At 47.4% G+C, this 15424-nt stretch overlaps 1 protein-coding gene across 1 annotated transcript in view; it reads left to right on the top strand.

Annotated features, from left to right (window-relative positions):
- slc23a3 (solute carrier family 23 member 3) overlaps positions 1-15424 on the top strand; it is a 73102-nt gene that overhangs the window by 45347 nt on the left and 12331 nt on the right. The window contains exons 6-7 of the mRNA XM_060827729.1: positions 4637-4830; positions 10877-11130. Of these exons, the coding sequence (XP_060683712.1) occupies positions 4637-4830; positions 10877-11130 (448 nt within the window). The remainder of the gene's footprint in view (positions 1-4636; positions 4831-10876; positions 11131-15424) is intronic.

Raw genomic sequence — 15424 nt, 5'->3', positions numbered from 1 at the left:
AATTCTGATATTCCAGATGAAGGGCTTATGCCCGAAACATTGACTCTCCTGTTCCTCCGGTGCTGCCTGACCGGCTGTGCTTTTCCAGCACCACATGTTTTGACGCTGATCCCCAGCATCTGCAGTCCTCACTTCCTCCTACTTGCCTATTACAGAGGAAAACCGACTATCCGAAGGACACAGGTGGTGAGTATGTCATTCGGTTAATTGAATACCGGATAATCGATGCCGGATAACGTAGTTAGCCACGCATCGGGACTTTGCAATCATGTTCGGATAATCTGAAATTCAGTTAATCGAATGCTAGATAATCGATGCCGGATAACGTAGTTAGCCACGCATCGGGACTTTGCAATCATGTTCGGATAATCTGAAATTCAGTTAATCGAATGCTGGATAATCGAGGTTCCTGTCTGTCAACTTCTCCCGGCTATGTCAGTAATTTGCCCACAGTCCTATGAGTTTCTATCGTCATTACCCGCCCCTTGTGTGCTGTAATATCTCTGTATACAATAGTCCAGCTGCGATCTCACCAGTTCAAACATCACCTTGCTGCTCTTGTAATCTCTGCCCCTATTCATAAAAGTAGTTTCTGCTGCCATCTACTGTACAGTGTGAGACCTGCAGGATCAACTCCTACTTGAGGCCTCATTGTTAAACGGTAGAACCCCTACAGTGTGGAAACAAAGTTAAAAATCACACAACACCAGGTTATAGTTCAACAGGTTTATTTGGAAGCACTGCTCCTTTGTCAGGTAGTTCGTCAACCTGATGAAGGAGCTGTGCTCTGAAAGCTAGTGCTTCCAATTAAACCTGTTGGACTATAACCTGGTGTTGTGTGATTTTTAATTTTGTACACCCCAGTCCAATACTGGCATCTCCAAATCATGACGTGTGGAAACAGGCCATTTGGCCCAACAAGTCCACACTAACCCTCCAACGAATATCCCACCCAGATCCATTCCCCCTACCCTATTACTCTACTAATGAGTCTAATCGACACATCACTGAGCGCAACAGGCAATTTAGCATGGCCAATTCACCTAACCTGAACATCTTTGTGACTGTGAGAGGAAACCAGAGCACCCAGAAGAAATCCATGCAGACACAGGGAAATGTGCAAACTCCACACAGACAGTCGCCTGAGGCTGGAATCGAACCGAGGTCCCTGGCCTGTGAGGCAGCTGTGCTAACCACTGAGCCACACTGACTCTCTGAGTATTTTAACTTAGTGTCAATCTCTTGCCTTTTCCCCCAACTTGGGTTTTGGTATTATACGAGGAGAAAGTGAGGTCTGCAGATGCTGGAGATCAGAGCTGAAAATGTGTTGCTGGAAAGGCGCAGCAGGTCAGGCAGCATCCAAGGAACAGGAAATTCGACATTTCGGGCACAAGCCCTTCTTCCTGAAGAAGGGCTTATGCCCGAAACGTCGAATCTCCTGTTCCTTGGATACTGCCTGACCTGCTGCGCTTTTCCAGCAACACATTTTCAGCTCTGGTATTATTCACCTGGTACCAACCTCTATAAGCAGTCCATTCCGAAACCTAACTGCTCTTATTTTGTTAACTCATTCAATGGGGTGACTCTGAGTTAGAACCCTCAGCTTCAGGTCCCGCTCCTCGGAACCGAGTTCTGTTCTGAATTGAATTGAGACAATTTGTGGCCCACTGAAGCACACTGATTTGCCCTGTGACGCTTTGGGACATTCTGAGGTCATTAGAGGTGCTACAGAAATGCAAGCCTTTGGACTGAACGTTTTCCATGTGCTTCAGGTAGAGAAAACTGTTTCTACTTGTGGGAAAACAAGGCAGCATGAAAATAACTGGAATTCTGGGGGTCTCTCATCCTGAAACATTACTCTCTGATTTCTCTCCATGGGTGCTGCCTGAACTGCTGAGCTTTTCCAGCAATTTCTGATTTTGTTGCTGATTTCCAGCGTCCGCAGTTCTTTTGGTTTTTGTGGTCCAGTGAATTTGAAAAGAGTTTCCTTAAATTGAGTATGGTGAGGTTGGAAGCCGTCATTGCCACAGGGAATAATCTAACAAATTGATTTGTTTAGTTCAAGACCTGAACTAGTCTAGCCAGTGGTAACGGGGTTGGGGGGTGGTGGTGGGGAGGTTGGGAATTTGCGGGCTGGGGACAAAGAGAGTAGGAAGGTGGTGATACGGGGACATTAACACTCTCCCAGAGCTGTCTCTATGCTGTAGGTTGTGTGGTGAGGGTAGGTTAGCTCAGCTGGCTGGAATACTTGCTGATGCCAAAGTATGGGCTCAATTCCAGCATCAGCTGAACTTACCATGCACACCTGGAGTCATACAGCACAGAAACAGACGCTTCGGTCCAACCAGTCCGCTCCGACCATAATCCCAACCATAGTCCCACCTGCCTGCTCCTGGCCCATATCCCTGCAAACCTTTCCTACTCATGTACTTATCCAAATGTATTTTAAACGTACCTATACCCATATCCATTACTTCCTCCAGAAGTTCATTCCACACCTTAATCACTATCTGTGTAAAATTAATTGCCCCTCATGTCATAGAGTCATAGAGATGCACAGCACGGAAACAGACCCTTCGGTCCAACCCATCCATGCCGACCAGATATCCCAACCCAATCTAGTCCCACCTGCCAGCACCCAGCCCATATCCCTCCAAACCCTTCCTATTCATATACCCATCCCAATGCCTCTTCAATGTTGTTATTGTACCAGCCTCCACCACTTCCTCTGGCAGCTCATTCCATACATGTACCACTCTCTGCGTGAAAAAGTTGCCCCTTGGGTCTCTTTTATATCTTTCCCCTTTCACCTAAACCTATGCCCCTCTAGTTCTGGACCTTTTGAAATCTTTCTCCTCTCACCTTAAAAATGTGATCCCTTGTCTTGAAATCCCCCACCCTAGGGAAAAGACACCTGCCATTCAACTTATCTATACCCCTCATGATTTTATAAATCTCTGTAAGGTCACTCCTTAACCTCCTATTCTCCAGTGAAAGAAGCCTCAGCCTATCCTGCCTCTCCTTATAGCTCAAACTCTCCAGTCCCTGGTAAATCTATTCTGAATTCTCTCCAGCTTAATAATATCCTTCCTAAAACAGGGTGAGCAGAACTTGTGACATGATTGTGAGATGTACAATCATGAAAGGTAAAGATAGAGTGCACAGGAGGAACCTGTTTCCCTTGGCAGACAGTTCAATCACCAAGGGTCATTGATGCAAGCCGAGTGGCAGAGGATTGGAGGGGGCAAGAGGAAACATATTTTCACACAGAGGGTGGTGAGTCCCTGGAGTCCACTGCCTGAGCTAGTGGTGAATGCAGAAACCCTTAACTCTTTCCAAAAGTTAAAATCACACCATACCAGATTATAATCCAACAGTTTATTGAAAGTACAAGCTTTCAGAGCGCTTTTGGAAGCTACCTGGCGAAGGAGCAGTGCTCCGATAGTTAGTGCTTCCAAATAAACCTGTTGGACTATAACCTGATGTTATGTGGTTTTTAACTTTGCCCACCCCAGTCCAACACCGGCTTCTCCTCATCTTTCACTAAGCACCTGGATCTGCATCTTAAGTGTTGTAGGCAGCAGGGTCATGGGGTGTGGTGACTGTCAGTTTAAACTGCCACCAACACTCAACCTCACTCTAAAGGAGAGTGTGGCAACTGTGTGTGAGAAAACAGTTCACCCGACACCAAATCACCTGCCAACAGTTCCTCTGATTTCCACTAGGTGGGGTATTTGCCTCATTTTTGTTAACTGTAATTGCCTGGACTCCCTTGATAGTTTTTAACCACAGAAAATTGAATTGGATTTATTGTCACATGTACCAAGGCACAGTGTGAGTAATATAGGCAGATCACACACCGAAGGGTCTGTTTCCATGCTGTACATCTCTATGATTCTAACAAGCCTCTCCTTATAACTCAAATCTTCCAGTCCAGGTAGCATCCTAGTATGAATTGAATTGAATTGAATTTATTGTCACATGTACCAAGGCACAGTGAAAAGCTTTGTCTTGCGAGCAATGCAGGCAGATGACATATTTAAGTAGCGTAGACAGTAAATAATAGGTAAACAGCAGCAAAACAAAAACACAGATACAGGCGAATGATAAGAGTTTGTGAGTCCATTCAGTATTCTAACTACAGTAGGGTAGAAACTGTTTCGAAAACAGCTGGTGCATGTTCAGGCTTCTGTACCTTCTGCCCGATGGTAGAGGTTGTAGAAAAACATTGCCAGGGTGGGATGGATCTTTGAGAATGCTGCCGGCCTATACACCCACATTACATGCCGAAATGCACATATACACTCACATCACACACCCACATGCACATACACACCCTCAACTCAGTCCTAAACCTGCTCCCCATTATTTTAAGGCTATGCCCCCAGGTTCTAGTACTCTAGCGTGAGCCCCCGTTCCCTGGGTCCCACATCTACCCCACAACCAAAGCTTTGAAAAGGTTCACTTGCTTGTTGTCACGGTGCTGTTAATGGGATCTTGCTGTGTGGGTGCTGCATCCACTATGACACTAAAACTGCAAGATGGAACGATTTAGCCGATGAGGGACTTGCTAAAGCTCTCTGGTCTTCCTGTGTCTATAACAATGACATTTATGTCTCATGCCTTTCCTCTTTAGGCTGGTCCTCCAGGTGATGCTCCTGTCCCAACACCTATGCAGCTGCCACATTCCCATTTGCAGGTGGAAGAGATCCAAAGGCTTTGTCGTCGAGACCTACTTCCCGCTTTTCAGGATATTTTCGGTATGGATTGCAGACTTCCCATCCGGGGCCATGGGTTTTAAAGGGAAAGGGTCTCCCGAACTATTACCAGGTGTCATGACTATTCAGTACAGGAACAGACCTTGGAGACTCAACTCCTCAAACCTACTCCGCCATTCAATGAGCTGCACGCGCTCTCCTCTCTTCATTATTTTCGGGATAGGGGGATCACGGGCAAAGACCAGTATTTGTTGCCCATCCCTAATTGCCCCTCAACTGAGTCACTTCCTTGGCCATTTCAGAAGGGCAGTTAACCCTTATTGAATGGTCGGGATGGGTTAGGTGGCAGAATGGCCTCCTACTAGCCCTGATTCTAATGTTCGTCAGAATGGTTTGCTCTTCCCAGGGGGGTTTAGAGGGGAGTTGAGGAAAATTGTTTCTCCCAGAGGGTGACGGGGGCTCTGGAATGCTCTGCCTGGGAAAGTAGTTAAGGCAGAAGACCTCAGAACTTTTAAAAAGTACTTGGATGAGCACTTAAAGTGTCATAATATTCAAGGCTATGGGCTTTATGCTGGTAGTAGATCACACTTGGTAGTACAAACTTGACAGGCCAAAGGGCCTGTCCTACACAGTGTGATTCCATGATTGAGTCGGTCTTTGAATCAGCCTTGGCTTTTGTTTTCCTACTTTCCTTTTATTCGCTCATGGGATGTGGATCAGCATTGATTACCCATCCCTTATTGTGGAGAGGGCAGCCAAGAGTTAACCAAATTGCTGGGGGACTGGAGTCACATGTAGGCCAGGCCCAGTAAGGATGGCATTTTCCTTCCCTGAAGGACAGTAGTAAATCAGACAGCAACAGTGTCATAGTCATCATTCGACTATTAATTCCAGATGGTTAGAAACGAAATTCAAATTTCACCATCTGCTTTCATGCATCACATAACCCTACAATGGGGAAGCAGGCCATTTAGCCCATCAAATCCACACCCACCTTCCAAAGAGCATCCCACCCAGACTCACCTCTGTAAAATCGTATTTCCCATGGATAACCCACCTAGCCTGCACACTATGAGCAATTTCCCATGGCCAATCCGCCTAGCTGGTACCTCATTGGTCTGTAGGAGGAATTCGAAGCACCGGAGGAAACCCACGCAGACACGGGGAGAATGTGCAAACTCCACACAGACAGTCACCTGAGGCTGGAATCGAACCCGAGTCCTTGGCACTGTGTGGCAGCAGTGCTAACCACTGATATTGATAATGCCACAAGGTCATCACCTCCCAATGCCTAGAGACCTTTGAGGTACAAGAGTGACCGCGGGATATGGGGACTCAGCAGGAGGGGGCTAATGCAGAGCATTGGCCATGATCTTATCAAACGAGATATGCATGACCACCTCCTGCTTCTGTTTCTGATGTGACTAAAGTCTTGCTTCTAATCCCCAAGCTCCTGCTGCCTATCTTATTCCTATGGACTTTGTGTGGGACCCTCCAGGAAGGAAATATCCTGAATCCCTACCCTCCGGGAGACTCTCGAGGGATTCTTCAAAGCAATGGCACAGGCCTGGTGCCCTGGTTCAATGTGCCAATCCCAGGTAAACAAAACACCAATTAATAAAAGGGAAAGACCTGTGGATTCTTCAAACCAGAAACAAAAACATAAGTTGCTGGAAAAGCTCAGCAGGTCTGGCAGCATCCATGGAGAGAAATTAGAGTTAACGTTCCGGGTCCGGTGACCCTTCCTCAGAATTGATGCTAGCGAGGAAAGCATTGATTTTATGCAGAAGATAAGGTGGGGGGGGGGGGGGTGGAGCGGTGGAGGAGGGGTGGTGGATGCAGGGATAAGGAGTAGACAATGGGTGGAGTTAGAGCCCAAAGAGAGAGAGAAGAACACCGAGGGTGACTTATAGAGGTTTATAAAACCTTTAGGGGTGTGGATAGGGAAAATAGACAAAGTCTTTTCCTTGGGGTGGGGGAGTCCAGAACTAGAGGAGCATAGGTATAAGGTTAGAGGGGAAATATATAAAAGGGACCTAAGAGGCAACTTTTTCACTCAGAGGGTGATGCTGCCAGAGGAAGAGGTGGAGGCTGGTACAGTTACAACATTTAAAAGGCATCTGGATGGGGACATGAACAGGAAGGGTTTGGAGGGATGTGGGCCGGGTGCTGGAAAATGGGACTAGATTAGTTTAGGATATCCTGTCAGCATAGACAAGTGGGACCAAAGGGTTAGTTTTCATGCTGTACATCTCTGTGAGTCGATGAACAATTGGGCAGACAAAGGAATGGACAACAGTCAGCCTAAGAGGGTGATTAGCTGTTACTGGGGACAGTTAGTGGCTAACAATGGGTTATATATAATTAGCAGACCATGTGATAACAAGCTGAAAATGTGTTGCTGGAAAAGCGCAGCAGGTCAGGCAGCATCCAAGGAGCAGGAGAGTCGACGTTTCGGGCATGAGCCCTTCTTCAGGAATCTCATGCGCTTTTCCAGCAACACATTTTCAGCTCTGATCTCCAGCATCTGGAGTCCTCACCTTCTCCATGTGATAACAAGTCCTGGTGTGTGGGGATAGGGGTGAGGACGTGGGAGAAGGTGTCTTAAGCCTTAAACAAACTTCAAACCGCATCGGGTCAGACTGGGGAGGTGTGGGTTGGGAGTTGGGGGGGGGGGGCGGGGGTTGGGGTGGAGGGGGGAGGTGGAATCCTTTCTGCTCTCTCTACCAGATTGACAAAATGTCATTCCTCAGGAAGGAAAGACAATATAACTGAAGAGGTGATGGCCTAGTGGTCTATTAATCCAGAGATCCAGGTAATGTTCTGGTGGACCTGGGTTCAAATGCCATGACAGGAGATGGTGGAATTTGAGTTCAAGCTCTGGAATTAAGTGCCTAACAACCAATTGTTGGGGGTTGGGAACCCATCTGGTTCACTAATATCCTTTCAGAAAGGAAACTGCCTGGTCTTAGCTACATGTGACTGCAGACCCACAGCAATGTGGTTGACTCTTAACTGCCCTCTGGGCAATTAAGGATGGGCAATAACTGCAGGCCAAGCCAGTGATGCCCTCATCCTGTGAATGAATGAAATAAATGATTTCTCTGTAGATGTATTCTGCACTCTGTTCTGTTACTCTGATGTATTTACATTGGGTATGATTTGTCTAGTTAGTATGCAAACCAGTACTTTTCACTATGTCTTGGTAGGCGACAATAATAAATCAAATCATCAAAAAAAAATCATCCACAAGCATCTACTCCCTCTACCATCGACACTCAGTAGCAGTAGCAGCAGTGTATACTAACTACAAGATGTATTGCAGAAATTCACCAAAGATCTTTCAAACCCAGGACCACTTCCACATAGAAGGACAAGGGCAGTTGATACATAGGAATACCACCCCCTTGCCAGTTCCCTTCCAAGCCACTCACCATTCTGACTTGGAAATATATCGCCATTCCTTCATTGTCGCTGAGTCAATGTCCTGGAATTCCCTCCCCAAGGGCATTGTGGGTCAATTCAAAGCACATGGACTGCAGTGGTTCAAGAAGGCAGCTCACCCCCACCTTCTCTAGGGGCAACTAGGGAGAGGTCATTAATGCTGAGCCAGACAGTGACACCCACACCCCCTGTACAAAATAAAGAAAAAAAATTTAGATTTCCAACAGGTTCACCAGTTGTTTTATCTTAGTATCACAGCACATGAAATCTTTCCACATACACTGGGGTATTTTTTGGAAGGACAGTGCAATCTTAACTTGGTCCCCACAAGCGTTTTTTCTCTGCATCCTGATCTGGAGACAGGAGAAAGTGAGGACTACAGATGCTGGAGATCAGAGTCGAGATTGTGGTGCTGGCAAAGCACAGCAGGTCAGGCAGCATCCGAGGAGCAGGAGAACCGACGTTTCAGGCAAAAGCCCTTCATCAGGAATGAGGCTCATTCCTGACGAAGGGCTTTTGCCCAAAACGCAGATTCTCCTACTCCTCAGATGCTGCTTGACCTGCTGTGCTTTTCCAGCACCGTACTCTTGACTCTGCACTGGAGACACACCGACAGGTCCCTGATGTGGTCCAAACGTAGATTTCACTCGTGCTGAAAATGTGTTGCTGGAAAAGCGCAGCAGATCAGGCAGCATCCAAAGAGCAGGAAAATCAACGTTTCGGGCAAAAGCCTTTCATTAGGAATAGAGGCAGGGTGCCTGCAGGGTGAAGAGATAAATGAGAGGAGGGTGGGGATGTGGAGAAAATAGCATAGAGTACAATAGGTGAGTGGGGGTGGGGATGGAGATGATAGGTCAGGGAGGAGGGTGGAGGAAGGTAGCAAAGAGTACAGTAGGTGAATGGGAGTGGGGATGAAGGTGATAGGTCAGGGAGGAGGGTAAAGTGGATAGGTGGAAAGGAAGATAGGCAGGTAGGACAGGTCATGGGGACAGTGCTGAGCTGGAAGGTTGGAACTGGGGTGAGGTGGGGGAAGGGGAAATGAGGAAACTGGTGAAATCCACATTGATGTTGATTTCTGTGGAGGGTGTTCCTCCCCAGCGGAACTCGATTGTGATCATGTTGGAATGTCGCGTCATCTAATTTCCTTCTGCCTTCCCACTCAGGGAGTGCTGCTCTGTCAGGGTTGCAGTCTCTCAGATCGGAGCCTCTTAGGTGAACATGGAAAGTCCCATGTTTCTGTTTGACAAAGACCTGAGTCGGGGGGGTGGGGCTGGGGGAAGGTCTCCTCATTGTCTGTGGGACATTAGCTATGCATGAGACATACCCTAAACAAACAAAGTCAGGTTGACTGGTCATTGTCATAGACAGGATTTGGTATAAACAGCACTCTGCATGTCAGAAGAATATAAAAACACAAGAATTTGGAGCAGGAGTAGACCATCAGCCCCTTGAGCCTGCCCCACCAAACAATAGAGATAAAAAAAACACTGCAGGTACTGGAATCCAAGGTAGACAGACAGGAGGTTGGAAGAACACAGCATAGGAGGTGGAGAAATCAATGTTTCTGGTATATTATACTTCTGCACCTCCTGATTCAGCCTGGCTTGCTGTGTTCTTCCAGCCTCCTGACTGTCCACCATTCAATAAGCTCATCTCAGCTTCAACTCACTTTTCTACTTGTCCTCTGTAACCCTTTAACTCAGTACTAACATAAAGAAATCTATCTGGATCTAAACTACCGTGTCCCTGTGTCTCTTACACTATACGGTAGAGGTTTAGATGGATAGGGGCCAAATGCAGGCAAATGGGACAAGTTCAGTTGAGGAAACATTGTAGTGATTGTAATGGGGTCAGCCAGGTGGACCTCATAGCACATGACTGCAAATGTGTTGCTGGTCAAAGCACAGCAGGCCAGGCAGCATCTCAGGAATAGAGAATTCGACGTTTCGAGCATAAGCCCTTCATCAGGACTCATAGCACATGAGTTAGAGGATAGATACAATAGATAGAAAAATACAGCCCAGTACAGGCCCGTTGGCCCTCGATGTAGCGCCGATCCAAGCCCACCTAACCTACACTAGCCCACTATCCTCCATATGCTTGTACAATGCCCGTTTAAATGACCATAAAGAGGGAGAGTCCACCACTGCTACTGGCAGGGCATTCCATGAACTCACGACTCGCTGAGTGAAGAATCTACCCCCAACATCTGTCCTATACCTACCACCCCTTAATTTAAAGCTATGCCCCCCTCGTAATAGCTGGAGCTGTTAACCCGCCCAATCAGGGAGCCCTGGCTGACAGATATAAACAGAAGGGTAAAGAAAGAAAAAAGAAAGAAAAAAAGAAATAAACAGGAGGGTTAGAGGTTCTGTCCTCTCTCAGAGCTGGCTCTGAGGGAGCCGGATCAGTGTCACATACATGTAAATAAAGGGCGACTTGGTGATGGGATAGCGGCCTTTATTAATTCAACCTGATTGGCCTGGATGAGTTGGGCCAAAGAATCTGTTTTTGCGGTGTGTGACTCCATGGTTCTTTAAGAGGTATAATTTCTCCTCATCTCTCTCTTTTAAATCTGCTAGCCCTTATTCTGATCTCTGGTAACAGTGGCCACACCTCTAAGAAAGCCCTTCATTGGCTATGGAGCAGTTTAGGAGCTCTTGCCATTGTGAAAGCTGTTTTCAGGAAATGTTGACTTTCCGATTCTTCACCAGGCGAGTGGGGTGCCCCTACGATCAACGTCCGGTCAACCTACATTGGAGTCATCATGGCGCTGGGCACCAGCATCGGTTCGCTGGGGTGCTACGTGATGTGTGCGAAGGTAATGGGCTGCCTGCACCCCCCTCGAGATGCTGTTAACCGAGGGATTTTCCTGGAGGGACTGGGAAGCTGCATTGGCGCATTCTTGGGAGGGATCACTGCAACGTCTTCCAGTGTCGTCAACGTCGGAGCGTTGGCACTCACCCAGGTAAGAGGGATGGCTGCATTTCTCTGTGAGACTGTAACCGTTGCCCCTCACGCACTACCCCACCCCTAAAGCCCTGTAATACTGCACAGGATTGACCCATCAATCCATTGAGTATGTGCTGATCCATTCACACTAAACCCACTTTCCCAATACTAGGATCGGGGTGGGGGGGTAGGTTGGGGGATGTCCAGAACAGGGAGTCACAGTCTAAGGTTATGGGGCAAATGGGTTGGGATGGAAATGAGGAGAAATTTCTTCACCCAGGGAGCGTTGAGCCTTTCGAGTTCGCTATCTCCGAAAGCAGATGTCTGATTTCAAGAAGGGGCTAGGGATAGTATTTGGGGCTAAAGGGATCAAAGGGTAGGGTGGAAAAGCAGGAATGGTGTCGCGATTGCACTGGAGGGGGTTCAAGGGAAATTCACCACAATGTTGCCTGGGATGGAGCATTGAAGGGACTGGATAAGCTCAGGTTGTTCTCTTTGGAGCAGAAAAGGTTCAGGATGGGTGGTTCTTGACAGAATTATATAAGGTCATTGGGGGAAAGGACAGGTGGATAGATAGCCAGTGTTCTCTCCAGGTGAAGGGTCAATGATGAGGAAGCATAATTTTAAAGTCATGATTTGGAGGTGCCAGTGTCGGACTGGCGTGTACAATGTTAAAGATCACACAACACCAGGTTATAGTCCAACAAGTTTATTTGGAAGCACTAGCTTTTGGACCGCTGCTCCTTCATCAGGTAGCTTTGGAAGAGGATCATAAGGCACAGAATCTCCAGCAAAAATGATTATTGTGTCATGCAACTGAAATGATATATTGAACAATCTAGGTTTGTTCAATACATCGTTTCAGTTGTGTGACACTGTAATCTTTTGCTATAAATTCTGTGCCTTATTATACAGCTCCACAGCTACCTGATGAAGGCGCAACACTCTGAAAGCTAGTGCTTCCAAATAAACTTGTTGGACAATAACCTGGTGTTATGTAATTTTTAAATTTAAAGTGAAGCTTTATACGGGATTTGAGGTAAAAGATTAGATTAGATTAGATTACTTACAGTGTGGAAACAGGCCCTTCGGCCCAACAAGTCCACACCGACCCGCCGAAGCGCAACCCACCCATACCCCTTACCTAACACTACGGGCAATTTAGCATGGCCAATTCACCTGACCCGCACATCTTTGGATTGTGGGAGGAAACCGGAGCACCCGGAGGAAACCCACGCACACACGGGGAGAACGTGCAAACTCCACACAGTCAGTCGCCTGAGTCGGGAATTGAACCCGGGTCTCAAGCGCTGTGAGGCAGCAGTGCTAACCACTGTGCCACCGTGCCACCCACAAGATAATCACCCAGAGGGTGGGGATCTGGAATGCACCACCTGGGAGGGGAGTTTGAGGTGGAAAACCTCACAAACCTTAAAATGTTAGTGAATGAGCACTTGAAGTGTCATAACATTCAAGGCTTTGGGCCTAGTGCTGGAACGTGGGATTCAAATAGATTTAGTGTAGCTTTGACAGTACAGACTTGATGGGCCAAAGGGCCTCCACTGCACTGCATGATTCTATGACTCTCCTGAGATTCCATCATGCCACCCATCTCGCCCTTTTGCCTTCAGCTGTATGGTCCCTGACCTTCTGTCCTTAACCTCGCTATCTCTGCCATGGTGACTGTTGCTATTGGCTGAGCCAATGGGAAATGGGCAACAAGAGGATGTAAATACTTAGTTATTTTTTCCATATTCATTCATGGGATGAGGGTTTGGCTGGCTGCACCATATTTATTGCCCATCCCTAGTTGCGCAGTTAAGGGTCAGTCACATTGCTGTGGGTCTGGAGTCACATGTTGGCCAGACCCAGGTAAGGATGGCAGTTTCCTTCCCTAAAGGACATTAGTGAGCCAGATGGGTTCATAAAACAATCGACGTGGTCTCATTAGGACCAGCTTTTTTAATACCAGATTTTTAAACACCTTTTTTAATTTGGGGAGGACAAAATGGATGTTAATTTTGGGAGGGTGTTGATTTCCTTTCTATCTTGCTGAGGCCCTAAGCTGCGGAATTCTCTCCCTCAGCCACTTCCCCATTCTCCATCCTTCTCATCCTCTTTAACACCTTCACCCTCTCCTCATGTCTCTTTAATGTTGAATCAGGGTCAAATTTTGTTCCACTACAGCTCCATGCACAGCCTGAGTAGGTTTCTTCATGTGGTTTGGTTCAAACCAGGTCAGTTGCTAAGGGGTAAACCCAATAAGAGCCGCACACCTCAGAGAATTAATGCCACTGGTAACTGTCCTCCCCACACCAGCCACTGGCCACTGGCCTCCCGTGCCCCAGCCACTGGTCACTGTCCTCCCTGCTCTGGCCACTGGTCACTGTCCTCCAATGCCCTTCCCACTGGTCACTGTCCTCCTGTGCTCCAGCCACTGGTCACTGTCCTCCCTGCTCTGGCCACTGCTCACTGTCTTCCCTGCTCTGGCCACTGCTCACTGTCCTCCCTGTTCTGGCCACTGGTCACTGTCCTCCCATGCTGCAGGCAGGCACTGGTCACTGTCCTCCCTGTTCTGGCCACTGGTCACTGTCCTCCCTGCTCTGGCCACTGGTCACTGTCCTCCCGTGCTCCAGGCACTGGTCACTGTCCTCCCTGCTCTGGCCACTGGTCACTGTCCTCCCATCCTCCAGCCACCGGTCACGCTCCAGCTCCACGGCCTTGAAGCCCTTTGGCAATGTCATAACAATAAAGGTAAGGGCCAGCCGTGGGAAAGCAGGACTAGTGCAGGTAGCAGTATTTTAGCATTTCAGACTCAATGTGTTGAAGGGCTGATTCTGCATTGTATGATTTTATATGGGGTGGGGCTTAAGCAGGAGGTTTGATTGGAGGCGGGTGCAGATACAAAGAGGTGAGGTGGGAGGTGCTGGTTGCGGGGGTTGGGGTAAAGAGTCGAGAGACATTAGAGGACAACTAGACAAAGCAGGAATGATATATTGGCAGAAGGCCATTAGCGAAGGTGGAGGCATTGTTGCAATGTCACAGAATGAACAACCCAGAGCCCCCAGGCTAACGCTCTGGGGAGCAATGTTCTGGTTCACTCCTGAAGAACAGTCAAAATAGACACAAAAAACATTAACTTGGTGTCTCTCTTCACAATTGCTGCCAGATCTGCTGGGTTTCTTCAGCATCCCATTATTGTTCTGGAGGTATTAACTCATAAAATGGCAGATGGTGAAATTTGAATTCCACTGAGACAGAAAAAACTCAAATAGAAATCTAGCTTCATGGCAATCCATGTGACCATTCTTGTAAAAACCCATCTGGTTCACTGATGTCCTTTAGGGAAGGAAATCTGCCGTTCTTACTTGGTCTGGCCTACATGTGACTCCAGACTCATAGCAATGTGGCTGACTTTGGGCACTTTGTGATGGGCATTAAATGCTGGCACACCTGTGTCCTCCAAATGTGTAAAACAAAAAACCTTGTGACACAAGAAGGTTGGAAGTGGCAGGTGTGACTGTAATAACTTCCGGGGTTAAAGTCAACTCGGTGAAAGTGAGGACTGCAGATGCTGGAGATCAGAGTCAAGATTAGCGTGGCACTGGAAAAGCACAGCAGGTCAGACAGCATCTGAGGAACAGGAAAATCGACGTTTCAGGATGAAGGGCTTTTCCCTGATCCATCTGCAGTCCTTACTTTTGCCCTGCAGTAATTTCCATTCTGTAGCACCTACAGTGTGGCACTACAATGTCGCATGGCACTTTATAAGGAATGATCGACACTTAGAAACCGGGGCAAAAAGAAAAACGAAGACTTTAAGTCAGGCTTTTTCAAAGAGGTCAATTTTGAGGAGCTCCTGAGAGGCTGACAGACCAGGTGATTTAGGAATGGAATATAGGACGGAATGAGGCAGCTGAAGTCACTACACACAGGGGTGAGAGAGAGGGAAGATATCCGAGTTAGAGAAATGCAGGGCAGGGTGATAGAGCTGGGGGAGATTAACAGAGATCGGGAAGATGAGGCAACCTGGAATATTTATTGATAATGAGGCACTTCTGAGGAACTGAGTAGTATGAATAGATAATAACCTATTTTCACTAGGCTATTAATTGAGAGAGTAAAAAGTGAGGTCTGCAGATGCTGGAGATCAGAGCTGAAAATGTGTTGCTGGTTAAAGCACAGCAGGTTAGGCAGCATCCAAGGAACAGGAAATTCGACGTTTCGGGCCAGAGCCCTTCATCAGGTGCTTTAACCAGCAACACATTTTCAGCTATTAATTGAGAGACCCAGGCAATTCTCTGGGGACC

This window comes from Hemiscyllium ocellatum, chromosome 7 (genome assembly GCF_020745735.1).
Source record: "Hemiscyllium ocellatum isolate sHemOce1 chromosome 7, sHemOce1.pat.X.cur, whole genome shotgun sequence".
NCBI classification, from domain to species: domain Eukaryota; kingdom Metazoa; phylum Chordata; class Chondrichthyes; order Orectolobiformes; family Hemiscylliidae; genus Hemiscyllium; species Hemiscyllium ocellatum.
Note: the sequence above shows the minus strand (reverse complement) of the source record. Positions and strands in the feature narration are given on the sequence as shown.